General features: G+C 38.5%; 1 protein-coding gene across 1 annotated transcript; it reads right to left on the reverse strand.

The window, feature by feature from the left end:
* On the reverse strand, positions 1–27,375 carry FAM117B (family with sequence similarity 117 member B). The gene is made up of 8 exons (XM_063317978.1): positions 26,595–27,375; positions 10,221–10,369; positions 8,750–8,842; positions 7,540–7,653; positions 4,628–4,771; positions 3,724–3,949; positions 2,526–2,646; positions 1–1,438 (listed from the first exon to the last, which is right to left on the reverse strand). The coding sequence occupies exons 1-8, from the start codon at positions 27,307–27,309 to the stop codon at positions 1,120–1,122; spliced, it is 1,881 nt and encodes a 626-aa protein (XP_063174048.1). The 5' UTR covers positions 27,310–27,375; the 3' UTR covers positions 1–1,119.

The following is a 27,375-nucleotide window of genomic DNA, read 5'->3' on the forward strand; positions in this document are numbered from 1 at the left end:
TTTTTAAAAAAAGCACTAAAAACGAAATGGGCCACATCAATGAAAGCAAAAAAAAAAAAAAATTCTTAGCTTAACACCCTAACAATATTGCTACTCCAAAAGGAGACATGTCCATTGAAATAAATTGCTTCAACAATATCATGCCTGACAAACTATTACCCTCAACAGACCCACAAAACAGACTTTGACAAGCAAAAACCACCATGCATGCATGGCCCTTTTAAGATCATATGACTACAGGGTTTATATAGTATAGTGGCAAGACATGATAGAATCAGGTATATATGCCAAAGGCAATTCAAGATTTTGACAGTAACACAAGAAACTAAGTTGTCCCAAGAGGCACCGTTGTGACCGTTAGTGGGTGTTCTAGGGAAAGAGGATGGAAGTATGTCCTGAAATACAACATTAGGAATAAACCATGATGTGATTGGCTGAAGTGCATGAAAACGCTATTTTCAGACAAGAAATTCCACACCTGTGCTTTCTCCCCCTTCCCACCGCATTCAGCATGTGACAATATTGCTTTTCTTCTTTGTCTGAAGGATGTTACCCTAATCTGGGAAAAGGAGCAAAATCAGCTGGTCTCATGACAGAATACTGAAAAGTTTCAATCCGTTGGTCCCCAGTGAAAAAGATGTAGCAAGAAAAGTGCAATTATCCTGATGATGTGAAAATAAAAAAAACCCACATTTGTAAATACTATTTTCATATGAGTTAATGGTTTCCTTTTTTTCTCCTGAAAACAGATACTCTGCTAAGAAAAGTTGGGATGTCTTTTTCATTGTTCAAACTCAAAGTCTACACGAAACACGAAGTATCAGAAAAAAATTGGTCCCTCCAGTTGTGAGCAATTACAGAGCTCTCCCTTCTTTATTGTACCGAAGCAGCACGCTCAGAGACTGAACCTGAGCCATCCCAAGTCAAGTGCAGCTGGCGCTCTGCTGCCCCTTTTCCCTAGATCTCCCAGGAGGCTGACATTCATGGCATGGTGTATAAGATACCACCTATGACCTGTTTGTGGAATCGTCAGCTATTATGATATAAAGAGATGTGATCTGGAAGGTTTAATCACAGTTGTTTCCGAAAACTTCTCCCCCCAGATTAGCTAGGCCGAGCTTATCCTTCAGTTTCTTCGCTATGTCCTGACTGCTGGAGCACAGACATCTGTGATATTACTTTGCTGGTTCCACGAGAGAGCCGCTCTTGATCTGTGTTTGCTGAAAGGGAGGCCATGGAAAGAGGCTGCAGCAGGGTGGGCGTCATACCAGTCGTGACGGTCAGATTATGAGTAGCACCTTTGAGTGTAAGATCTTGCGTGGGAAGAAGAGGCTTGAGAATGCTGACAAGGCAGAAAGCAGAGCCACTTTTAGGAATAAAGTTTACTTTATTCTTGTCAGGACAGTAAAAGGCTGGAATTTCATGCAAGGGTTTTGGCCTGCAAACAGAAAAACAACACCACAAGTCGTTAGAGGTTAGAGGTTAAAGATTAACAAAGTGAAAGGCTGCAAGGAATTACCAAAAGTTTCTGATCCTACAGTTGTGTAACATACAGTGTAAAACACTTTTCTCTAGTTTGTCCCAACTATGTAAGAGTTGTCCAGGATAGGAAAAAAAAAATTCTGCCATACAGTAGCAATCTTATCTCTGAGTCTGATTATTTGTGGAACAGTCCATATGTATCAACCACACCTATTATGCTATTTAAAGACCAGCCCCTTTTTCCTCTCCAACTCCATAGAAACAGAAATTGGCTACCCTGGGTTATATCAAGGTCAGGGTTGGAGGCATCAGACATCTTATTCTTCTTAGTTGTCATCGTTTTACTGGGCCACAGCCTTCCATAGCAGGTGCACATGGAAAGCTCTGGACTTGGAACTTGAAACCCAAAAAGGTATGGTTCCCATGAGTTGATAACAAGAAATCTGAGAATTCCTTTTGGTATTTGGCCAGACTGGCCAGGCAGCACAAGGAACTATTGAGAACTTCATCGGGTAACTGTACTGAGACAGTAGAAAAAGTGCTTCAGAACATTCACAGTGTCCAAGAACATGCGTGAATGCATATTAGGTAATTAGGCTTTACGTTAGTGATTTCCAGACTTGGCAACTTCCAGGTGTGTGGACTTGAAATCCCAGAATTCCACAGCCAGCATGGCCATTGGTGACAATTATGCGAGTTGATGTACATTACGCCTGGAAGATGCCAAGGCTGGGAAACACTGCTTTACGTTTTCATTAGGTCTCAAAAAAGGGAAAATACTCAAAAAACATTTTGTCCATACAAACACACATAAATAGCAGAGGGGGAAGATCCCTGCTTTCTCAAAACTGGCCTTGGAACTGCTTTAAATAATTATATTGTAAACCAAAAAAAAAAAAAAAGACAGAGCTAAATGTACAGACTTGAGTCCTTGCTTTTCCAAAAATGCAGACACATAAAGCTATACCATCAAACCAAAGTTTAGAAACCAGGCATAGTGAGATACTGTGATTCAAAACATTACGAAGGATGTAGCTACTTACAAGCTTTCCTCAAACACTTTCACCTTCTCACAGCCCTCAGGAGGTTCACGTTTGAACATATAGCTGTTGTTGGGTTTTGGTGATGTAGCATATTTGGGCAGAGGCGAATTGCTTCCATTCTCTGTAGTGAGCAAAGGACCAGTTACGTATACATATATACCACAACATGCACAAGATCATTTACCTTTGCATCTCTCATACTACTTGATTAACAATGTTAAAAAGGCAAATGAAAGCCTGATCACCTGGCATAAAGCAGTCTCTTGCTGTCTGTATGGTTTTGTTTTATAACAGACACAAGCAACCTGGTGCTCCCCAGATGTTTTGGATGACCACTTAAATAATTCTTGATCATTAGCAAAGTTGGGATTGCTGAAAAGCATAGACAAGAGGCCTACTCTGTTCGACATATGTAGGCATCTTGTGGAGTCCTTGGTGCTCTCTGAGCCTTGTTGTTTTCTTGCAGACGTTTCATTGCCAGACTAGGCAACATCTTCAGTGCCATCTTGCTCATCAACATGTTACAACTGAACTATTACCTCTGGCAGCATTTGACTCCACCAGCCTAAACAAAGGCACAGCTATCCAGATGGCTGCTGGCAGACAAGGACTAATTTGCTTTAAAAAACCAGACTTAGTTTACAATTGTCTATGACCACCTCCATCTCCCTCCCTGACCTCCTTGAGTCTGCTTACATATGTATATGCATGTCGAGTAAAAGCACAAAAACAAAACAACAACTCCCTGCCTGAATTATATCAAAACCTTTATATACCTCCCTTAAATACAGAGAAAAAAAAGATGGAAATAAACTGGTGGGCAATAGAAGAACAATTACCCAAAAAACCCAACCAAAATAATACAACTTTTTGCACTTACAATGATGGGGAAGAAACTATTCCCCCATCTCCCCCCACCCCACAAAATGTGAAGAATACTTCTATTAGCCCACAAGAACTTTTGACTCTCACATAGCACAGGAAACTGTGGAAATTAAAAAAAAGTGGTTTATGATATGCCTCAAAGATGAGCTCTCATTTGGCAGGTGGCAAACAGCTCACCTGAACTGCCAAAAGGCTCTGTGAATTCTGGCCTGTAGCTTAAGTACCCAGGAAACAAATGAGGTTCCTTAACTGAAGGGTGAGTTCTGGAGCTTCTACTGTAACAGAAGCATCAGGGACATTTTTCAGGAAATACCTTTATCTCTGGGGTCCATAAGCAGATCATCCGCAGAGCAGGGGCTCTCCTCACTGCCCTCATTGGAGATAGCAAGGAAGGAGCTTGGGGAAATAGACTGAGATCGGCTGCTGTTGTTGCTGCCTTTCTCTGCTCCACCTGGAGTCTGCGTATCAATGCTGCGAGTACTGCTGCTACGCTGCACCAAAGGAGGGGGAGCTCGATGCCCATCCGGAATATCTTGTGGCTGTTGAATAAAAACATATTGCATACACCTTACACACAGCAGACTATTAAGCTTGTCTGGTTAATAGGTGACTTTACTGCTTTGTCAGTAAAGCTCTTCAACTGAAGACCAGTTTGTTCTTCAGACCCCCCCACCAAAAAGATGGAAACCAAACCAAATGTAAGAGGTTTTGGGGTCTCCTAAAGTCGTCTGACGCTGCAGCGTCCCTTCAGAGCTTTAGAGCTACAGTTCCCACACATATGGAACCACTGTTCTTCCTTATGACCCAGAGAAAAGGTACGGCTCAATGTAAAGTTATTAACTAGAAATGAGGGTCTAATTCTGGTTTAAGATTCTGGTTACTATTGACATTAATACAGTTCTCAAGTTGAGACAAGAATTGTGATTTCAAAGAAACCCAGATTAAAGGTTAAAGCCAGCATGAAGCAGCAGTAGGGATAAGAGACTGGTATGCAGGCAAGATGCTCACTCCTGGCTTTGTCTACAGAGGCTGAATGTCTGTTAGCGCTCATAATTCTAAATATTATTTTTCCCCAGACAAATCTTGATGCAACAGTTACAAGATGATTGCTTCTCTTTCATATTCCATATATTCATGTATACAGATGTATACTTATATATACTCATGATGGACTCAGCTCTCCTCATCAAGGCCTGTTTGACTACAAATACACTCACAATAAGTTGTTCCTCTTTCTCTCCAGTCTCCTTTATGATTATTTCAATCTCCTGATTCAGCCCTTCTATGCTATTACGGAAACGGGATCCTGTTGACTTAGCTATTGGTATCACAGGAACCAGCATGCTCTTTGGGACTGGAGCCTGGAAACCCAAGAAAGGTAAATGAAAATCATGGTTATATCATATAACTTAAAAGAGGAAACCTAAGTATCTGTAAGTCTATCACAGATTTTATTATAATGACAAAATGCATCTGGTATATTTGGAGAACTTTAGATTATATGTGCTATTTTATTATTGCACATTTTTTGTATTTATGATCTTTGTTCCTTGAATTCTGTGTAATTCAAAAGTACTGATATTACATCCAATTGATCTACTGTATTCAAGCTACCATTCTGATACAGAAGCTAAGCAAAAAGGACCCAATAGTGAGAACATTAATTTTTTAAAATCTGTGCTCAGTTGTTTTCCTGGATGTTTTTAGTTTTTAAAAAAGAATCAGAACTAGAAATGTGAAGAGTAATAAAAATACCTCTCTTAGGTTAGCGCCTCAAAAAGTGCTGGAACAGATACCTCACAAACTTAACTCTCAATTTAATTTCAGAAGAGTTCAACCTTGATGAAAATGCTCTGCTTCTTCCCCAGTACTTTCACAGCATCTATGGTTTCAGTTTTTTGTTATGGAGATGCAAGATACAGAATATCATAATAAAGCACATTATGAAGAATTTATGGGTAATTTAGCCTTGAGTACAGAGTTTTGCTTGGGAATTTCAACCCAAATCTATATGTTTCTGTCAAGTGTGTAAGTATCTGCTGAAGCTCAAAAGAAGCACAGATCTGAGTGAAGCAACCAGTTGTCAAGACTTAAAACAGAATTATTCTACTTCTTTTACTTAAATTATTAATAAATCACTTATCAAGCATTGACTCCCCAGTGTACAATTATTAACTTTTTTCCAAAACTATAAAATACAGTAACAGAAAATATATTGAATACCACAATAAAATAATAATCGCTATAGGCAATTCAACCAAGCCATCTTGAAGTCAATAATTTTTTTTCAGCATGCAGCTAAATCACAGCAACATAAATTCAAGCTTTAATTCTAGGACAAAAATCATTCAACCTATGATGGCGATCATTTTTGGGAAAATCTAAATTAGCAATGTGCAAAGTATTAGGTTTTCAAAATATTTTGAGCATGACATTTTGTCCAACTTCTCATTCTGAAATACAAAATTACTGATTTACGCTCAAATGCTTCCAAAATGGTCAAAACAGCCTTTTCACATTAGAAACAGGGCATTTTGAAAAATCTGATAGAGAACCAGAGGGACTGTGGAATGAATTCAAAGAAGTTGTTAAGAATGGAGCAAAAAGAGATTGCCAAAGATAAAGAAACAGAAGAAAGCAGACTAGGATGTCAGAACAAACCATGGAAATTGCCACAAAGAGAAGGCAAAGCCAAGAAAGACAAAAATCTCAGGAGAGAACTTAACACAGAGTTTCAGGGAACTGTTAGAAGAGACAAGAAGCAGTATTACAACAACATCTGTAAAGACTTTGAAGATGGAAACAGACATGGAAAAACAAGGAACATCTTCCAAAAGATCTCTGAATTCAGAAGGAGGTTCCAACCTTGAATTGGTATGCTGAAGGATGCCAATGGCAGACAGTAACTGATTCAAAGAAAATTTTTAAAAGATGGAAGGAGTATACAGAAATAATGTACAATAGATATGTCGAATCTAAGATACTTTAGAATATATTCCCTACTTAAAAGAACTTCTAGTACTAGCAGATGAAGTTAGATCAGCACTCCAGTCCTTACCAGCTAGAGGAACTGATGGAATACCCACAGAAATATAGCAAGCAACCGAAGAAGAATCAGTGAAGACTCTAACTAAGCTATGCCAGCAAATCTGTGAACAACACAGTGGCCAACTTGGAAGAGGTCAATCTACATTCCAGTACCAAAAAAGGAGACTTAACAGCATGTACAAATTATTGTACAATATCCTTAATTTCACATGCTAGCAAAATAATGCTTAGGATCATCGAATGCAGATTTGAGCCCTACATAGAAAAGGAGATGACAGTTGTTCAAGCTGGCCTTTGAAAAGGCTGAGGAAAGAGAGACCTTATTGCTGAAACACGCTGGATAATTGAGATTTGATTATGTTGATCATGTCAAGCTGTGTAAGGTGCTTAGAAAAATCAGAATCCCAGAACATTTCACTGTCCTCATGAGAAACCTATACACAGGTTAGGAAATTACTACACAGACAGAACATGGTGAAACAGACTGGTTCCAGGTTGGCCAAGGAGTGAGACAGGGCTTTATACTCCCTCCTTGTTTATTCAATCTATATGCTGGATATATATTAATGAAAACTGGATTGAAAGATGAGTGTGGCTTTAAAAGTGGAAGAAAAAACTTCAATAACCTGTGCTATGCTTACAGTACTACTCTGATAGCTGAAAATGCAAAGGATCTGCAAGCTCTGGTAATAAAAGTAATCAGTGAACAGTGAAAAAATGGGACTAAAATAAAATATAAAGATGACCAAACTAATGACAATAGGTACAACAACCAGCCTTAGAACTGACAATGAATATATCAAAGCGGTAGGCAGCTTCTTTTAAAATCAAGAAACAAGCAGTCCAGAAACATGCTCAGATCGGCACTTGATAAAACAGCCATGAAGATCTTGGAAAAGATACTAAATTTAAATATTAAATTCAATCACTCTCAAGGATCTAAAAGAGGTATTTAGGAGAGGCTGTGTAACTATTTTCAGGTCATTCAAATCAATATTCACTAGCATGGCCTCCTGCCTGGAATATATTGAACTTCCTTGGCATCAACGTTTACAAATGTTACCTTTAGAGGTCATCTTACCTGGCACTGGTTAATAGCCGCATGATTACCATGAAATGGCGATTGTCTTTCTTTATCTCGATGATGTCTGCTGCTATGTTTGCTTCTTTGCAGTTGCTGGCGTAACTTGGCAATCTGAAAAGGACAAACCTTTTTAAATTCGTAACAAAAATGTTGAATATTTGCATCAAAACTCACCAAAAGGGTTCCCGCTAACATTATTACTATTATATCAGATGCTTAAATATAATAACAGTACTCACTGGTTCCCAATAAAGCAGAAAACCAGAATTTAAAAAAAATTAAAAGAATAAAGGTCTGGAGGGTTTTGTTTTGGAAAAGTGTTTTAAAAAGCCACTGAAGAAGTCAGCCCCTTAAATGCAAGAAACACAGTAGGGGATAGCTACAGAGGAGGAGGAGGAATCCTAAATGGCTGCAAGATGATCCCATGGCAAATGTCGCTGAATCTATTCAGATGGCATCAGGAATGGGGTGGAATAGGGCAGGGCAGGATACAGGGCACATCGAGGGAGCTATTAGGCAATCTAGACCAAGCCATATTAAGGCTTAAAAGATAATGATCATCGCCACTCTGTAACTTACTCAGAAACAAACTGGAAGTCAGTATAACGCTTGGAGCACAGATATCATATGATCTCCTGGAGTCCCTCCAGTGACCTACTGACGCCCGTGTTTCTGGATCAGACACACAGACGGCTCCCCAAGGAGGGTGTTACATTAGTGAAACCTGGAGAATGTGAGCGCAGGCACTGCTCCCTCAGTCTGAAACACCAGAGGAAGAGCTGGGTTCAAAAGCACCCCCAAACCATGTACAGGGTCCTTCTGGGATATGCAAACCCACTGAGAACAGAACCTTGCAGTTTGTGGAATTTCTCGCTGGCTTGGATCCAAACCATATTCCCTTGGCAGGGGTCTATTCTGGGTGAAGCTCTGCCATCAGATTTGCTGATTTGGGGGTATGATTTTTTCTCAATTACCCCCTCCTTCGTCAGTCTTTTGGAGCTGGAAGGCTGCAGGGAAAAGTAATCACTGAGCCCTGCCTTGAGTTTTACCAATAGGATTCACCCTATTGGAGCAATTGCTTTTCCATGGAGGTTCAAATTTTATAATGCAGAAAGAGCATATTCCTCATTTTTCTGAACTGTGAAATGGTGGGCATGTGCGTTTATTATGCTAAATCAAGATGATACAAAACAGCATGGCTCTTCACCTCTTTGAGTTGGTCTGTGCTGCCCCAGGATGCCGAGCGCTTATGAGATCCCTTTTTCTTTTCCAAGTATTCTTCAGCCCAAGCACTCTCAGTCTTAAAAAAAAAAAAAAACAGATGCAGCAGACTTTAATGCATATAATCTACATGCAGGCTAGAGTAAAATCAGCTTTCTAAAGTTATAGATCAGGTTTTCTTCAGTTATGTCCCTCAATAGTCATAGAAAGCCAGTCTGGAGTAGTGGTTAAGGCTAGAAACCGGGAGACCATGAGTTCTAGTCCCGCTTTAGGCACAAAGCCAGCTGGGTAATTTTGGGCCAGTCTCTCTCTCTCAGCCCTTGGAAGCAGGCAAGGGCAAACCACTTCTGAGATCTTGCCAATAAAACTGCAGGGACTAGTCCAGGCAGTCACCAGGACTCAACACTGACTTGAAAGTGTACGTGTACACGCACGCACACATACATACACACTGCATGCAAAATCTGAAAATTTATCTATTTTTATAATATATATACATGCTTACAGGATAACTATTCATCTAATAGTCACATCATCCAGCCTATACTTACTTAACTAATTTGCTAATCAGAGCATTATGGAGTACTTTGTCAAATGTTTTGCTGAAGATGTATTTCTCCATAGCCTTACTAAGTAAGTAACCAATTAAAAAAAACAAAAACAAAATAAGGTTAGTCTATAAGGCTTGTTCTTGACAAATGCATGCTGACTTCCAGCAATCATGCACTGTTTTCAAGATATGTGCAAACTGATCTTTATGGTCTACTCTAGAACCTTCCCCAGCATTGGGGTCAGACTGACTGGTCGATGGTTCTCTGTGTTCTTCATGTTCTCTTTTTGTCCTCCTATTATACCCTTCATTCTCCAAAATTTCTCAAATATGCACAAAAATCCCAACACATACAAAGATAATCAGCAAGTTTTTTCTACAACCCAGCTGGTTTACATATCATTTCTGCCCAGGGACAATCAATGAAGCCAAGAAATAAATATTACACACACACACCCAATTGTTCATTACCAAATTCATATTCTTCCTCATAAATGCATTCAGTAAGTTAACTTATTAAAGCAAAATTTATGAAAATCAACTGTTGCATTAATACCCACAAATATTGCCTATTTTGTTTATCATTATATTTTAATTAGCAGAGTTCTGTGGTTTTCATCTCTAAAATAAGATATAACTTTAATATTGGGACTTATGGTATGCATATTCATAATTGAATTTCCTTTTCATTTATATTCCCTTTCTTCTTTAATCACAATAGTCTGTATAGAATCTTTGAATAGATTTCATAATCTGCATGACTAAATCAAAGAAGCATTTATTTAATAAAGTTGTCTTAAACTAAAAAAACAAAAGAAGGTTTTATCTATGCACCTTCAAGGAACAATGACAATAGTCTTTTCTCCTATTTGGTAGTAATCTGCATAATATAGGGAAGCTATCTTACCTGAGTGGCTTTATCCCTCATACAAGGTGTGACTTGTCCATGATTATCACGAGGCCATTGCCCAGCAAGGTATGGAGCAGCAAGTATGTCTAGTGAAGGGGTACGGCGAGAAATACTGGAAGGGCTTGATGATGGTGGTCGTGGTTTATCTACTTAGAGAAACACACACAACTCCATCAGCAAAAATAATACATATTATAGTCAGATTTCATTCAGCTCATTATATTTCTATACTACTTTGTTAAATAATGGCTTTAGCATATACTAGACAACCCATGGCCCACTGGGTCATCGTTTCAGATATATTTCCTTATCAGATTCCTCAATGCCTTCAACAATGGCAGAGCTTCTAATGTACTACCTTCACTGGAAAAGTTCTTAAAAATTCAGGGAGAGATGTATCTGCCTTGAAAGTAGCCAATGTTGAACTGTATAGCACAGTCAAACATCAGGAGCTGACCACAGGAAATGTTTAATGATGTTTTGTATTATGTCATAAAAGGTATTATGATAATTTTTATGTCATAAAATGTTTTATAAAAGTTGCCAATTTTCTATTCCACAAGAGTCATGGGTCCCAGATTTTGGATGCATTCTGTAAGTTGGCCCATCTGAGGTACCTTGGTTCAAAAATTGTTGGTTATGATGCACTGTTTTGCCCAGTTAAAGGTTACAAAGTATCAAACAGACATAAGAGTTTAGTAGTATATAGATTAGCTCGTATTTTTTCCTTACATTTTTCCAGGTATCCTATGCTTAAACAACATAGTCATAGGTTACTAAAATTTTAGACTGTACAAAATGCATAAAGTGTACAACGTTTCCCTTAATGTGGACAATAGGGAGTACATATCTGGGTCCAGAACTACCATCAACCTTGCATCTTTGGGCAGCTGCCAGGGCCACAGCACCCTACCAGAGCTCATTGCTAATGCCCGCAAATCCTTGATTTTTTTTTCCTAGCCCAGTACTCCAAACACACTAGGTAAATAAAGCTGCCTTTTCAATTTTCTACATTAATCCTGACATATGTTTCCAAGAGGCATAGTGAGGTATTAATTCAATTCCCCATAGCCACACTCTTTTAGGTAAGCTTTCCCAGGTTCCCAAGGGACTTTTCCTAAAGATTACTCAAACCTGGAATTGCTCCTTGTTGACTTGATTTTTATTTTTTAAGATATATACTTGCATGCATTATTTTTTGAGCCCCAAGCCAAATGAGTAACAACATAACAATTCCAGAATGTAGACAAAATTTAGTAAGCTATAGGATACTAGGATATTGCAATTTAGAGAGCATAACTGGAACAACAATCAGGAGGGGGAAGCTATTTTATGGTAATGCAATTTAAAATTATTCTTGTTAGAGTGAAGAAGCATTTCAATATATATTTTACATGTTTGCCTAAGAAAAAAGGGAAATGTTTCTTGTATTTATTGGTACAGTATTATTACAGCATCACTGGGAAAGAGATTAAATATTACATCTGAATATTGTTTACTAGGATTTGTTTCCCAGTTAGGCTGTACTGTGCTTAAATAAAATTTCTTAATATTTTTTTATTTATCCATGCTGTGGGTTGTGGCCAATACATCTAACACAGTTCTTTACACTCATGGAGACTTTTGGGAACAATATTAACAAATTTCAGCAATCTCTGACAACTGTTCCTTTCTGCCAGCCACTCCCAAGAGTATCCCAAGCTTCTAAAACAGATTGGCTATCTGTGAAACTGGCTACAGGGTTAAGGAAGGTTCAGCAAAAATAATCCACTCATTTCCTTTTTACTGAATCTTCAGCTGTATATGTGGTATAATTGGATATGTTTTACCTAGATGGAGACATAAATCTACGAAAAGATCCATACTGCATCAACAAAAAATCAGGTTTTTTGTTTGTTTTGGGTTTTTTGAACTGCAAAAGCCATTTATTTATTTGTTTGTTTGTTTAATTTACTGGATTTATAAGGCCACCCAACTCCAACAACGGACAGCATACAACAAACAAACAATAAACCAAAAGAACCACATAACGTTAAAACATACACAGTATATAAATATGGAATACAAAATATAAAATGGCAACCAAACACAATAATAAAAACAACCAAAAGGGGACTCCACTCAACTAGACCCAAATGCTTGGGGTTTTAGTTATTACCTGAATGTGAATAATTAAAACAAGGCTTCATTTTATGATACCTTAAAATTACCAAGTAAATTATGAGATTCTTTTCCTTTGTACATAACAAATCATCAGTAATTTATTTATGTGTCTGTTTATCTATAAACTGCTTCAGTCAAGGCAACTGTCACTGGTGTACAAAAGCAACAGCTACAGCCAGTACAATAATATATCCGCTTTTCACTGATTGTTATTAACTATGGCACCACAAATAATTTACTCTCTTATAACAATACCAATGAATACAATAACAATAACAATGAATACAATTCATCAAAAGATATCCTTTACTGTACCAACACCCTCTATTAAGCCCACCTCAACCATGTGCTCCTATTCTATACCTCTATCTTAGCTCTACAATTTACCACATTTTCAAATAAGGACTACTTACAAACCAAGTGGGAATCTTATTTCATTGGAATGAAATACATTTTTCCCTCTAACTATTAAGGCTTGTTTCTGAAAGTTACTGGGCATTTTTCAAATGTTCTGACATGCAAATATACTACTTTTGAAATATAATCAGTCAATACAGTTAACTTCCAGTTACTACCTTCATGTTCTGACACAAATACTGTACCTATTAGTAAATTACATGTCTGTAATTTCTCATAAAGTCATATATTGACTTTATCAGAGCCAGTTTGGTCTAGTGGTTAAAGCTCCAGGCTAGAAACTAGGACACTGTGAGTTCTAGTCCTGCCTTAGGCATGAAAGCCAGCTGGGAGACTTTGGGCCAGTCACTTTCTCTCAGCCAACATCAGGCTCAGGCAACAAGCTGGTCCGTCAACTCCTGTCGCAACCAATGGGTCGACATTCAGTTGATCTGAAAAAAGCAGACCCTGCACATGCGAGAGAACCACTAGGAAGAAAAAAAAGAAAAAAATTCAAATACTGACTTCTATAGTAACATTGTATTTGATAAAAAGCTCTCAATTTTCTGAAAACAAAATTTTGAAGACCATAGAAACTATCTCAAATGCAAACAGGAACCAGATTTTATAGATATGTTTGTAGTACACCTTTCTTTCTTTTTACAATTTAGAACAGAGATCTAAATCACTTGATGAAAAATCAGTCCAGCTTGTACCACACTCAGATATCCAAGCCTGAGCTATTGAATCATGTATATAGTTCTGCAGCTTTATTTACTAATACTCAATTATTTTATTTTCCTAAAGTTATTAATATGATTTAAAAAGAAGTATTAACTTTAAATCAATTCCCTGGTAAAGCATTAATTATAGCAACTTAAAAGCCTCTTAAAAGAATCTCTCTTTCTCAAGTAACTCGAAAGAAAATTTGCTACCCAGAGACATGATTTAAGCATACACAGCAAGACAATTAATATTTCCCCATTTCATCCAGTTTCTTCTGAAACTGAATTCATATGGAGTTTGTAGACTTTATTAGAGTAAAGCCTTGCTTTAATAAACATATGTTTATGAGACTTCAAATGTTATATGCTTCTGTGTATGCATTAAATCCCATCTGCCATTTTACACATAAACAAAATACACAGGTGTACATTTTCATTTGGATTCAACAGATGTTCAGCTTTGATGGAATTCCCATTCCTACAGTAGTCCATTAAAGGGAAGGTATATATATCAGGCCAATACAGAAACGTAAAAGCATAGCAGAGATCTATTGTGTGCTTTCCTAGTAAGGATACAGAACTTGTCACATAATACTTAGGACAACTGTTAACTAAACTGATAATTTCTCATTATTTTATAACCTTGAAGCTTGTTTGCTCAATTTATTACATAGTATCCAGAAAGTTTACCTTTGTATCCCACTAGCTGTCCATCTTGACTGATTTTTAATTCCAGATAAAAAGATGTATTAATTAGATAAATGCAAAAATATACTGTATGTGTATGTGTTTGTTACAGTTTCAAGACTGCAAATATCAAGCCCTATTTAATTAGGGCTACGAGATCTGAGCTGCAAAACTCCAAATAGCCTCTAGATGGCAACAGACAACTTCTTCGCTCTAACTTTAATTCTGGTGGGTGTCTGGATTTTTGCTCCCTACATATGGTAGCCCTATACTTAATTCTACACATGAACTATTTTAAAACATTTTTTTCCTGAATCCATTTTCTTTCATATAATTTCCTGGGCTGTCTGAAAATATTTCATAAAATACAGTCTGCAGTATTTTCATTATCATTTCACCTCAGTTCAGCTATTTATACCCTCCCCCTCATCTTCTTTTTCCCACAACTGCCCAGCTGCTAGCTTCACATGATGTGACCTACATAACAAGAGATGTATTTGCTGCAAGATAGCAGTTACAACAGCTGGGCTGATGAGAACAGTAGTGGCATTTGAGCAATGTCTTAATTTTATTGGACTGAATTACACTATGCCCAATGATTACACTATTCAGTGTTTCCTCAATTTTAAGTTCTCCTCTCAGAAGAGCAATATGATTATAAAACTCCACACAACACACTATTGTGTGTTCGTTACACAATATTCATGCACCATACAGATGAAATATGTATATATAGATTGTACAGTTGTAGAGGCATTAATCAAACTATTAAAAGATCAGAGTCCATTTAGCTCCCTACACAGTATTCTTGATTTTTCAATTGGACTCACTTCACTATAGGAAAAATCTATGGTAAAAATTCATTGAGATCCCGTATGAACTAAACATTAAGTAGTGTCAGCAAATAACATGGTTCGTTTAATGTGTGTTTCATCACAACTCAATATACTCTTGAAACTACTCAAATATTCAAAATGCAGTAGAAGTCAATTAAAAGTGCATGTCTTTTCTGGTCCCCTGTAGAATCATATTAAGATATCTAGGAAAAAGAAAGGAAGCTTTTTATTTTTAGTTTTGGTTAACTAATATACAAGCAGGCTCATTCAAATACCTAACATTATTTCTGAGCTGGTTATCTCCTGGACTTCCCTGCTCCCAGGACTGGGAAAACTATGATCTGATGACAGAGGGCCCGGAATTTTGCAAGGCCCTGAAGAGAGTGTTTTGCCAATGGGCACGGGGCACGGGAGTGTGATGTCACCAGTGCAGTGGCTGTATTGATTGTTTTGATGGATGAGTGGGATTAGCAGATGTGAGTTCTGTGTATTATATGCTTTTATATTGTTTTTCCTTGTTTTTTGTTGTTTTTATATTTGTTTGTACGCTGCCCAGAGTCATATATATGAGATGAGCAGCTATATAAATTTGAGTAATAAATAATAGATCTATAACATAACATTGACTATACTAAGCAATAGGGATGGTTGCTAATCCTGAAGATCTGGTTTTGGAAATGAACCAACTTGAGTTGTACCTTTGGAAAAAAATGAACAGGTAGGAATAACTATCCTTCTAGTCCAACATTTCTCTAAAATCTCTGAAGAGGTTAACTTAAAAGTGTACCCAAAGCTTACTTTTTACGAAAAAATGCATACATGTTTTTTGCACTTTTAAAAAATAACAGACCAGAAATTATTGATTTGTACATGCTAATAAAAGCCGGTAAAACAGAAGTGTCTTGGCCACCTCCAAAACAAGGCTGCCACTGTAGAGAAAACTGTTATAAAAAATGGTATTAGCCTATGGCTTTGCTATCATACCTTGGGCCAGTCCCTCTCTCTCAGCCCAACCCACCTCACAGGGTTGTTTTTGTGGGGAAAATAGGAGGAGGAAGGAGTGTTAGGTAGGTTCACCGCCTTGAGTTATTTATAAGAATAATAAAGGTGGGATAAAAAAAATAAAATAAAGCTATAGCACAGAGTTCATTTCAGAATAATTCTGAAACATTCCCCATGTGGCATGTTTATTAATGATCTGCTTTATTAATGTTTATAATAACTATTAAGGCAAAATATTTCTCTGTTCTGACTACAATTTATAAAACAGCATATCAAGAAAAATATCAATTCATGGCAGAAGCAAGAACTCAATGGCATATGCTCTCATAGTAACGTCAATGCTTCTACTCTAAAGCAGCAGAAATGGGTCTTTTTGCACAGCATCTGGGCGACGTGCTTTCCGACTTGAAAACAACAGGGCAGTGGATAGACAGCTGCACAATGAAGTTTAACCCTAATCAGGTAAAATGCTAGCTTTCCCTTCGTTCATCGTATCACCACATTGTGGGCAACAATCCAGAAAAGAACTTCAAGCAGCCAAACACATGTCAAACTGTATAATATGCCAACACATGAGTTCTGACAACACAGTAGGCATGATAGCTAATGAACAGTTTGAATATAATCCAGTGCCAAAATTGATGCGAACAGCTGCTGCTTCTCACACACCCCTACTGAATGGCAGCTAACTCACTGAAGACTGCTAAAACATGGGTAAGGGAGCTAGCGGAAATGTATTATTTATGCATTTACTGAATTGGCTTGAGCATATACAGGAAAAGTTCAGTGAGATGCCCTGCAAGTTACATAATGTCACAGTAGAAACCCTGAAGAAAAAGAAGATCCAGCCTTATGTTCTTGCTGCATTCTCAGTCTTACATAACTGTTTAGCAAGTACAGAAGTGTATTCTTATTATCTGTCAATTTTGTCGACCACAGGATTTGTTGAAAGGCACCAAAATCTAAATCTTTGCACACAGACCCACAAACAAGTAAATTGTATCTTAAAAAAAGAATGCTAAACATGCTGCCTGGTCCTCTGAATGAGTCTTAACTGTCTTATCCCATATTCAACAAAAGCTTCTGAGAACTGTCTCAGCTTATTAGTACAGCCTTTCTCCATTTTCCAGGTTCTAATACTGTTGTCTGTAGCATAATAGTTTTATAATGCATAGTCTTCCTGCTCCAAAAAGGTGCACTGTAATACAGTGGATATAAAAAGTCTGACAGGTTTTTGAGATGTAAAAAAATCAGACCACGATACATCACTTCAGAATTTTTTCTACCTTTAATATAACATACAAGCTGTGCAATTCAATTGAAAAACAAACTGAAATCTTTTAGAGGGGGAAAATAAAAATAAAAAATTAGAATAATGTGGTTGCAAAAGTGTTCACACCCTTAAACTAATACTTTGTTGAAGCACCTTTTGATTTTATGACAGCATTCAGTCTTTTGGGGTAGGAGTCTGTCAGCATGGCCCATCTTGCCTTGGGAATCTTTGCCCACTCTTCCTTGCAGAAGTGCTCCAAATCTGTCACATTTATTTATTTATTAAATTTCTCTGCCACCCATCTCATGTACAACGACTCTGTGCACAGCCCTCTTCAGGTCACCCCACAGATTTTTAATTGGATTCAGGTCCAATTCTGCCGTAAAAATGGTCGTAAAATCAGGTCTGGTCTTGTGGTGATTCAACTTACAACCACACTGACTTACGATGGAAATTCCGATCCCAATTCTGGTCATAAGTCGAGGACTACCTGTATGTATTATGGGCAAGTATGCACACTATGACAGCCAGTTTGTGAGAGCATGTCTTATGTGTTCTCAAAATTCCTATTCTGATTTAAACATTTTTCAGCTGCCCAGACATACTTGCCCTTGCTTGCATCCTCTTCATTCACCTTTATGGCATATAGCAGGGTTCTTTGCCTGGTATCATGCAGATATGTCAGACTATAACTTTAATCTTTTGTAGCCTGCATGACCACTGGTCAAACCAGTTGGGAATGATGCAGTTCAACATGTCCAAAGCACCAAACTGGAAAAGAGAGGGAATCGTACTGTACTATTTTTATTCAGGAAAAGGAGAATGCAACTTTTTAGGATGGCAGAGAAGGCCCTCCACCAAGCATTTTTCCTGTTTTGAAGCAGAAAACAGGGATAGGCTGTTCTTGATATTGACCTGTTTTCAGCCAAACTACTGTAGAGCAGCCTTCCTCCTAACTTCAGAACAGGGGAGAAAGGGAAGGAGAATAGGATGATCCTTATCAACCCCTGCAATTTCAAGATTTGAAATATGTTAGAAACTAAACAGTGATCAATTACACTGACTGGAATGGTGGCCCAGTTACCCTAAGAAACCTTGTGAATGAAAGAGGTGGTATCCTGGATGAAAGGACAAGAAGGATACATCCTTTCCTCAACAATGAGAAATCAGTATCATCCAAGAAACCACCAAACCAAGTCACACTACTGATTCTGTAGAATAGTTGTAAAATATGGGATTGAGTTACGATTACTAATTATCGTAACCAATAAACTCGACACAGATCCTTTCAAAAGTACAGAAGGCCTTCTCTCTCTCACTCACTGAAGCAGTTGCTAATGCTTTATCATTAGGTTTGTTGGGACAGTAATCAGGTAATGACTTTTCAAACAGCATCCGATTCAGAAATGAGAGCAATTTTATTATATATAAGAACAATCATTATTAAAATAAAAAAAACAGTCATTATTAAAATAAAAAACCACAAGGGACAAGAGACAGTGAATATTAACCGCAGTACAGGAGCCATCTTACAATTTTACCGGTCCCCTGGGACCCCCAGGCCTGATGGTATACCTAGGTCTTGAGGAGCTTGATGTGATAGACTTCAGTAACGTTGCTGGTTCTCAGAAAGGAGGGAGCACATTTCCGGGGGTGGGGAGCAAGGTAAGAGAAAACACAGTCCAGAGATGGAACGTGGGAAGACTGGGAGGTTCAAAATAGCTCCACCCAAAGCCTTCCCAAGTTACTTCCCCTTAGGTTAGGTAGAGTAGCTTTAGTCTGGCAAGAGTCTGTCTATATGGTGTGAGCATATAGACCCTTAGAGCCTCCAGGCACCAGGATAAGACATTCTCAGCATCGCTTAATTCACCTGGGGCATAGATGTATAATTGGGTACCATCAGTATACTGATGATACCTCACCCCATGGCAACGGATGAGCTCACCCAGTGGCCTCATGTAGATGTTAAATAGGAGAGGGGAGTAGGGGCTGAGGGCAGGATCTTTCCTCCCCAATCACCACCAAATCGAATCGACCCTGGAGAAAGGATGCAAACACTACAACACCATGCTGCCCAACCCCAATCCTCTGAGCCAATCCAGAAGGATACCATGGTCAATGGTATCGAAAACCACAGAGAGGTCAAGTAGGGGGCAGGATGGTGATGTGCAATCCCCATCTTGCCCCTGCTGAGGTCATCCAAAAGCGCTACCAATGTCATTTCTGTCCCATACCTGGGCCTGAACCCCAAATGAAAGGGATCCAGATAATCTGTTTCTTCCAAGGTCCTCTGAAGCTACTGTGCAACCACCTTCTCAACCATTTTCCCCCAAAAGGGGAGGTTAGATACTGGACAAATTTTTCCAGTATCATCGGGTCTAGTGATGGCTTGAGGAGGGGGCGAACCAAGTCCTCTTTAAGAGGCAGAGGAACAACTCCCTCACTTAAAGAAGAATTAACCACCACTACAACCCACTCACACGACACCCTGGGTGTGTGGCCCTCCTGGCTTGTTAAAGTGGCCCAGGATTTATCCCCAAAGAACCCCTGTACCTTCCCAATGTATTGGGTTACAAAACGCATTATGTCCAGCAGTTACTGCCTATGCTGGATGAAATGATGGGAATTGTTAGGAAAATACCCCCCTCTTATGCAGTTAATTCCCTCAGACATTGAGTCAGGGTACCAGGTGAGCATGTCTTTATGGGTTATTGGATTGAGATTGGCCTTGGATGTGTTAAGTATTTCTAGTTTTTTTAGATTTTGATTGTCAGTTTTAATCTGATGTTAGCCCCCCACAGCTGCATCTGTGAGTGGGTTGGCCATATAAATTAGATAGATAGATAGATAGATAGATAGATAGATAGATAGATAGATAGATAGATATACAACACTGTACTTATTTATCCTCACTAAATTATAACCTCAGATTACAGTAGTACGAATTCTGCCTGAAAACAGAGGTTAGATAAGTGACAGCATAAAATAAAAAGTGAACATTTGAACAATTATTAGGAACAATTATATTTGATTGAAGTTGTTCCCCCATGGTTTTTTTTTAATTACAAATTCTCAAAATATTGTAAGAATCATAAATATTATGAAAAGCCAGTTTTTCATGAATAAAGAACTTTTCTTTCCTTACCAATATATACAAATAAATTGAAATTATAAAAATAAGTAAATTTACAAGTGTGCAATGGAATTAAATTACACAAAAATACAGCATTTTGATTGGGAAACAAACCTGACTTTCCTTGAAGGCAGAAGATTTTGCTACAAGTCTGAGATGTGAAAAATTAAAATTGTATTGAAATACATTATTAGAGACAATAGACCTGATTAGCTATTACAGAGGAAGAACATACTAGATGAGCCTTTGGTCTGATGCAGATGTGCTCTTTTCAGCCTATCTGTTCCCACAGAGAAATCTTGCATATCAGCAAGATTTCAAATTCTATTATGCATAGATTGCTTTATGCTTAAATCTTGGCTGATTTCCAAAAACCCAGCAAGAAACTGAGCTCCACTATTCTTGCCCTTGCGGCCTCCTGAGAAGATATTCTGCAAGTGCTCACCTGGCCTGCTAAAGTCAGCTTTGCTGGCCACAAAAGATTATAGTAAGCACCTCTCTCCCACTCAGTTTTTGTAGCATGCTGCATTAAAACAAAGAATTGACACTTGAAAAAATCCACTTTCCAAAACTGATTCAATATGCAATGACTAATTGTGCAATAATTATTTTGAGGGGGCAGTGGTTAATGTACTATCATTTTTTAAAACTTAAAATTTTAGAGTTGAATGATAAAGGATATGAATATAACAACAAAATAAGGATGTTTAAGAACTTCAATCTGCAAACTACAGCAAGCTCTAAGTGAATATTGTAAGCATTTTAATCTACAGTGTATATAAACTTTATTACTCCTTGAACTTTGAATCTTGTTTCTTTCTCTTCCAATGCAACTTTGGACAAATTTCAAGCTTAAAGAAACAAGGGGTGGTATTACAAAATCTTAATGAACAAAAGGCAGCACAAAAAACAAAAACAGTCAAACCTAACTTCCTATTATATTTATACTCTGTTTTATCTTCAAAGGGCTCAGAGGTTTACATATGATAAGTTCCAGATGATCTCTAAAAGCTTCATGTTTCTTCAAATTATTATGTACCTTATTCTACTTTTAAATTACTGCTTCTGGTGCTAGTTTTTATCCATTTCAACATATTGTTTAGTTTCCCTGACATGTTTGTACACATCTTCAGTACAAAATGGAAATGCTTTTTCCATAGAATTACAGTTTTCATTTTCAAATATTTAGCCTGAATACTGATAGTGGAATTTTGCTATCAACAAACAAAACATCTTTTTAAAAATAATTCATTACTGAAACTCCTGAAAATTTAAGTTCGCTTTTTCAAAGAAGAGATTTCTTAACTCATCTTAAGAAAGGGCAAATACTCAGTTTAGCAAGGTAGCAAGCACACTTACAAAAATTTCATACCCAGCCATGACACTCAAGTATTTATTTTTCAAGAAGAGGAAACAAATCAGGAGTTCTCAATATTTTTGAGTCTGCGAGCACATTCAGAATTCTTACATTATGCTTGCTGTAATGAATACAGTAGACAATCTAAACTCACATTTAACAGAAGGCAAAGAATTGCTCCTGACTCAGCCCTTTCTAACCTTCCAAATGTATCCAGTTTTATTACTCCTATATCTTAATGATGTTGGGGTTTTGTTTGTTTGTTTGTTTTGTTTGTTGGGCACATGAGCTACAGCCGTTACTTTACTTTCTAAGAATTATCTAAGGTTAGGTAATACCCCAGAAATATTCCTCAAAATAAAGATTATACTTGATTGATGCTTTACAGCCTGCTACTTTGCCAGATCGATCGATCGATCGATCGGTGTTTGTGTATATATGGAGAGAGAGAGATTAAAAAATCAGGTGAAGCAGGAAGCTTCATAGATGTCACACACACCCACCAGTCCAGGTGGGGGATCTTAGATACACTGTAAGATATCAAACTGTAATTGGTCACACAACAGTTTGACTTTATTTGTAGAAATTATAACCCCTGTGACAAATGTCTGCCTTCTTGTTTCCAGTGATAACCAATAGCTTTCCAAGAACATTCAAGTGATTTTTTTACTACATTTACTATTTTTCCTTTTTCTTATTGTCCTCAGCCTTGCCATACATAATTACTTATCTAGCCCATCCACTTGCACATCACAGGCCCAAAGTATGGGAGTTTCAGCTTTCTGATCATTGCCTCAAGTTATCAGTCTCTATTGGTTCAGGACATGTTGAGAGATTCTTCTTGTAGTTCATGGTACTCTCAGACACCTCTAAATTATGGGTCCAGAGGTGGCCACTATCTTTTTTATCTCATTCTTTCTCAATGTCCACCTTTCACAGACATCTATTATCACAGGAAAAACTACTGCTTTACCGGTTCTGAATTTTATCATAAACAAAAATTCTTTATCCTTTATGATCCTGTTTGTTACTGCCTTCCTCTAGAATTAATCTTACAGTGTCCATTTTTATCTATTGCAGAACTCAAGGAAACAAAACCCTTTGCCACATTCACATCTTTGTCATCAACCATAAATCCACTAAAATGTTTGTTGACATTGACTTTTTTCATTTTCTATTTCACTTGCATAAGAAGGTCTTGTAAATCTTCTTTACTTTGGACTAGCAAAGTGGCATTATTTGCATATTTTAATTTGTTAGTATTTCATCCTCCAGTTATGATTTCTGCTGTTATCTATTCCAGTCTTGCCATTCTGATAATATAATCACTCTGTAAGTTAAACATAGATGTATTCTTCTCTTACACCCTTTCCTAGTCTGAATTATTCTCCAAACTCTGTTCTTACAGTGCTATCATGTTCATTTGTAAAGGTTCCTCAAAGAATAAACAGGTACTCTGGCACTCTCATTAGCTTTAATGCATTCCACATGCTGGCATGACCTACAATCAAAGGCCATGGTGTATTCAAGAAAGCAAAAGTAAACCTCCTTCTCTTGCTCTGTTACCCAGCTTATTTTCCTATTTGATCTGTGCCCCTGCTTTTTTTGAAAGCTACCTTTCTTTTGACTTTTCTCTCCCCATGTATGGTTTTATTCTTTTGTGTAAGAACTTAAGCAAAATTTCACCATTAGTTCAATGGTTCAGTAGTCTATGTATTATCGTCTTCAGTCTGGGTAAATACACTATATTTTCCAATATTTTGGTCAAATATTCATGTTCCATATTTGTTTATATAGTATTGTTAGCCCTTTAACTACTTCTTTTCCTGCAACTTTATACCATCCAATGGATATTTAATATAAGCATGAGGTTCACAGTCTATTATCTCTCATAGGTAATTTTTCTAGTGCAGTCAGTTCCTGAAAAATTCTCTCTCTACAAAAGTTTGTGACATTTTGTAATCCTGGTTCTTAAGGGGTTGCAAAGTCTTTCCGTCTTCCTTTAACTTCATTTGCCTCTATTATATTTTTTAACTTATTCTTGAATAGTCCTCTTTCACTTATAAATCTTCCTGTGATTTCTTTATCTTAACACACCTCTCTCATTTTTCTTTTCTTGTTATTTTTCCTGAACCTGTTGATACTCCTGAGTGAAATATTTTTCTTTGCCATTTCTTGCTTGGGCTGAATGTCTGTGTTCAGCCATTATATATCCTACTTGTTGCCCAAGACTTTTATCTTCCATCTTATTTGACTCTCATGATAGCTTGTCCTGAAATCCACTTGCATCTTCCCGTTTGACATTTTGAGACCTTTTTTGGCTTTGGTATTCACAATGTCTCTTCCCACAGTTACTCAGGCTCTTTTTTGCATAGGTCTACTGAACCTGTTCTTTACACTGATCTTATATTCTGAATGTAAGTTTTTCCAGTCAGATCTTGTTTGCACATTTACACTTTAATTTTCTATTTTCAACCTATATATTTGACACTCGTATCAAATATACTGGAATCCTGACTGACTGGATTGCACTTCTGTTTCCTATTATGTAGCTTTATGTAGTTTTCTATTATGTAGCTTTATCAAAATTATGTATTTTGATTCTGATATTGCTAATCCATTAATGCCCAGGTGTGTGGAGCCTTATTTATGTTACCTGAACTTTGCAAAACGATTAACCTATATCAAATCCAATTTCTCCTGTAGTTTTTTGGGGGTGGGTGGATAGATAATGCCTTTTACATTCCACATTCCAATTGTATGCGTCTCTGTAAAACAAGAACTTTTCTTTCAGTACTGGCACCATCAGTGATCAAGCTTCCTTGAGGCTTTGGTCTGGCCACATCATCACCTCAGTGCAGATTTGTAAAACTTCAATCCTTTTCCCCAGGAGTGTTTGGGGGTCCAAACACTGGACACCTAAATTTGTGTGAATATTACAGCTATGCCCATACAGTTTTCTTGGCAACATTACAGGAGTTTATAAGAAGTTATAATAATCTATCTATAATCTGTGGGAAAGCTGTCTAGCAACATGACAGATGTCATCAATTTAAGAATTCACTCCCAAACTGCTTACACCAAATGCTCTCAGCCATACAAAACTATACTTTGGCCTCTTCAAACCTGAATCTTCACTTCTCTTGTTTCCTGCCCAGCAAAGGCATTCTAATAGCCACATTGTTTCACTTGGAAAATTCACATATCACTTTCTCTTCAAGAATGAAGAGAGGTTGAAAAGCAGTCACTGTTTCCAAAGACCATAGCAACTGATAAAAACAAGTCAATTTAGTCACTTGCAGAGTAGGGCCAGAACCTTAGATATATTACTGTTGAACTTAGCAGTTTATTTCTGAATAAATATATTTAGGATTACACTGAATAAACCAATGATAGGCATACTTTTCAACAGGTATCAGAAGATCGTCCAGCCTGTTTGAAATTCAGTGGAAATGATCCAGTAATAAACTATGATAGTAGCATGGACCTCTTTAATATCTATCCTTAAAACATTAACATGCTATTTTAAAGAATGTTTAATATAGACCGACTTGTCAAAATTTACTAACTCACAAAAAGATTTTGCAACCTGCTCAAACGTATAGTTATTTATGATATTTGGGGCAGGGGGAGGAGCTACAGAGTAAAAGCTAACTTTTCCCTGGTTTGCAGAAGCTGGCACACTTGTCAGTCACCAAAAATAATGAGGTAGTCTACATTACTAACATTATACCAAATTCAAGCTAACCACTCAATCTCATTTTATAAAGAACCATCACCTCTACTACACATTCATAAATCTATTAGGTTAACAGCTAGCTTCCAGGGCACATATCAGACTGAACACGGGAGCTGCATGTTACCAAGATGCTATTATTGCCTCTAACCTTTTGTACTGAGCATTTTCAATGAATAAAAAAGTGAGAACACTGATTTCTACACTCCCCTTCTGTTGATAAATTTTGTAGATGGCAGTTAAATTATTATAGTCCTTGTTTTCCTGAAGCTAGTTATTCATCTTCATTTGCATTTACCTCATCTTATTCCAGTTTTCTACAGGCCTACCTTCATCTTGGACTGAGGATGAAATCTAACACAGAGCCTCAAAGTAGCTATCGATTCTTTCTCCTGATGCATAGCTGTCTTTTGTGTTTTCAGTGATCAGACAAAATAAGGCTTAATGCCATACCAACACATTCTTAAACCTTAGAAATTTTTCAAGACTAGACTAGAATTTGTTGTTCTATCATCATAAGAAACTTTTGTATTTTGTTTTATTGCAAGCCTTGTGTGTTTATATAAGCAGAAAAGCAGGGTGTAATTTTAAAAACAGATATAAATATCTGCCTTAAAAACAGACAAGTCGAGACAAGTTCTTCTAATCTCCCTTATTCTTTGTAGACATAACATTTGTTGTTTCACAGTATTTTACTTCTCTGGGTTGTGGCATACCATCATACCCACCTTCCCAGGAGCCATTAGTATTAGGAAGGGTAAGCTACTTAAGCAGTGAAAGACAATTAAGACAGTTATGCAGCAAGAGAAAGTCACAGGTTCGCCCAGTAACAAAGCAAGAGGAAATAAGAGATTTCCCTCTCCGATTTTAGTTTCCCAACGATAGCTTCAGAGCGAGAAGGAGAAGTGCCCAAAGTTAGCGCCTCGTGGTCAGCTCACGGGGCTGCAGGACTTGGGATTTACAACTCCGAGATACAAAAGACAAGCATTCAGCCCCATCCAGGATGCTCTGTCCCAAATCTGTTCGCCCACTTAAAGGGCATGATTACACCCGCTTCTCTCACCTTTACTAACAGGCGAACTAGGACTCTTCCTCTCCGGAGAGGCCCTGTTTTGCTCCGGCGACTGCCGTCGCTGGCGATGCCGGATTCTTCCTCCCGATCCGCCGGCTGCGGCACAGGCGCTGCCCTCGGGCACCGGCGGCGAAACCGGGGACGAGCAAGGCGAGGGCGTCGAAGCTGGCAGGGGCGGCGCCGGCAAGCGAGGGGGGCTGCCGCGCGCCCCTCCGCCGCCCGTGGGGCTGCCGCGCGCGGAGCCCGAGGAAGAGGACAAGGAGGGTGCCCCCGTGGCGGAGCCGCCCGCCCCAAGAAGCGTCTGCGTGCCCACGGCCGGGCTGCTGCTGCTGCTATGATTGGTGCTGGCCCCGCGCGCGCCAGCGTTGTTGCCGCTACCAAGCATTGGCCGCGTGGGGCTCGCGGCACGCGCGGAAGGCAAGGGAGGCGGCGGCGGCGGCGGCGGCTGGAGTGGTGCGGTCGCTGCTGCCACAGCCGCCGCCGCCCCTCGTGGAATGCCGCCGCCGCCGCCGCTCCTCGTGGGGCTACCGTGCTGCTTAAGCTGGAAAGGCACCGTGGCCCGCATGGGCTGTAGGCGGCTGTTGGTGCCGGCTGCCCCGCCTGCCGTCGCCGTCGCCGCCGCCGCCACGGCCGCGGCTCCCCCTCCCCCCGAGGAGGTGGCTGATGTGGGCGAGCCGCTGCGCCTCACGCGCGGCTGGGAAGACATCCTGGTCTTTTCCGGGCGCCCGCCCGAGGCAGAATCAGTAGTAATAGCGAGGCGAGAAAGCAAACA

Source organism: Candoia aspera, chromosome 1 (genome assembly GCF_035149785.1).
Source record: "Candoia aspera isolate rCanAsp1 chromosome 1, rCanAsp1.hap2, whole genome shotgun sequence".
NCBI classification, from domain to species: domain Eukaryota; kingdom Metazoa; phylum Chordata; class Lepidosauria; order Squamata; family Boidae; genus Candoia; species Candoia aspera.

Excerpts from the sequence above, each read along its gene's own strand:
- FAM117B (XM_063317978.1), bottom strand. The coding sequence starts at position 27,309 with ATGTCTTCCCAGCCGCGCGTGAGGCGCAGCGGCTCGCCCACATCAGCC. Across the intron at positions 8,843-10,220 it reads TGAGGGATAAAGCCACTCAG|ACTGAGAGTGCTTGGGCTGA; the intron begins GTAAGATAGCTT and ends TTTTTTTTTAAG. Across the intron at positions 3,950-4,627 it reads AGAAAGAGGAACAACTTATT|CCACAAGATATTCCGGATGG; the intron begins GTGAGTGTATTT and ends TTTATTCAACAG.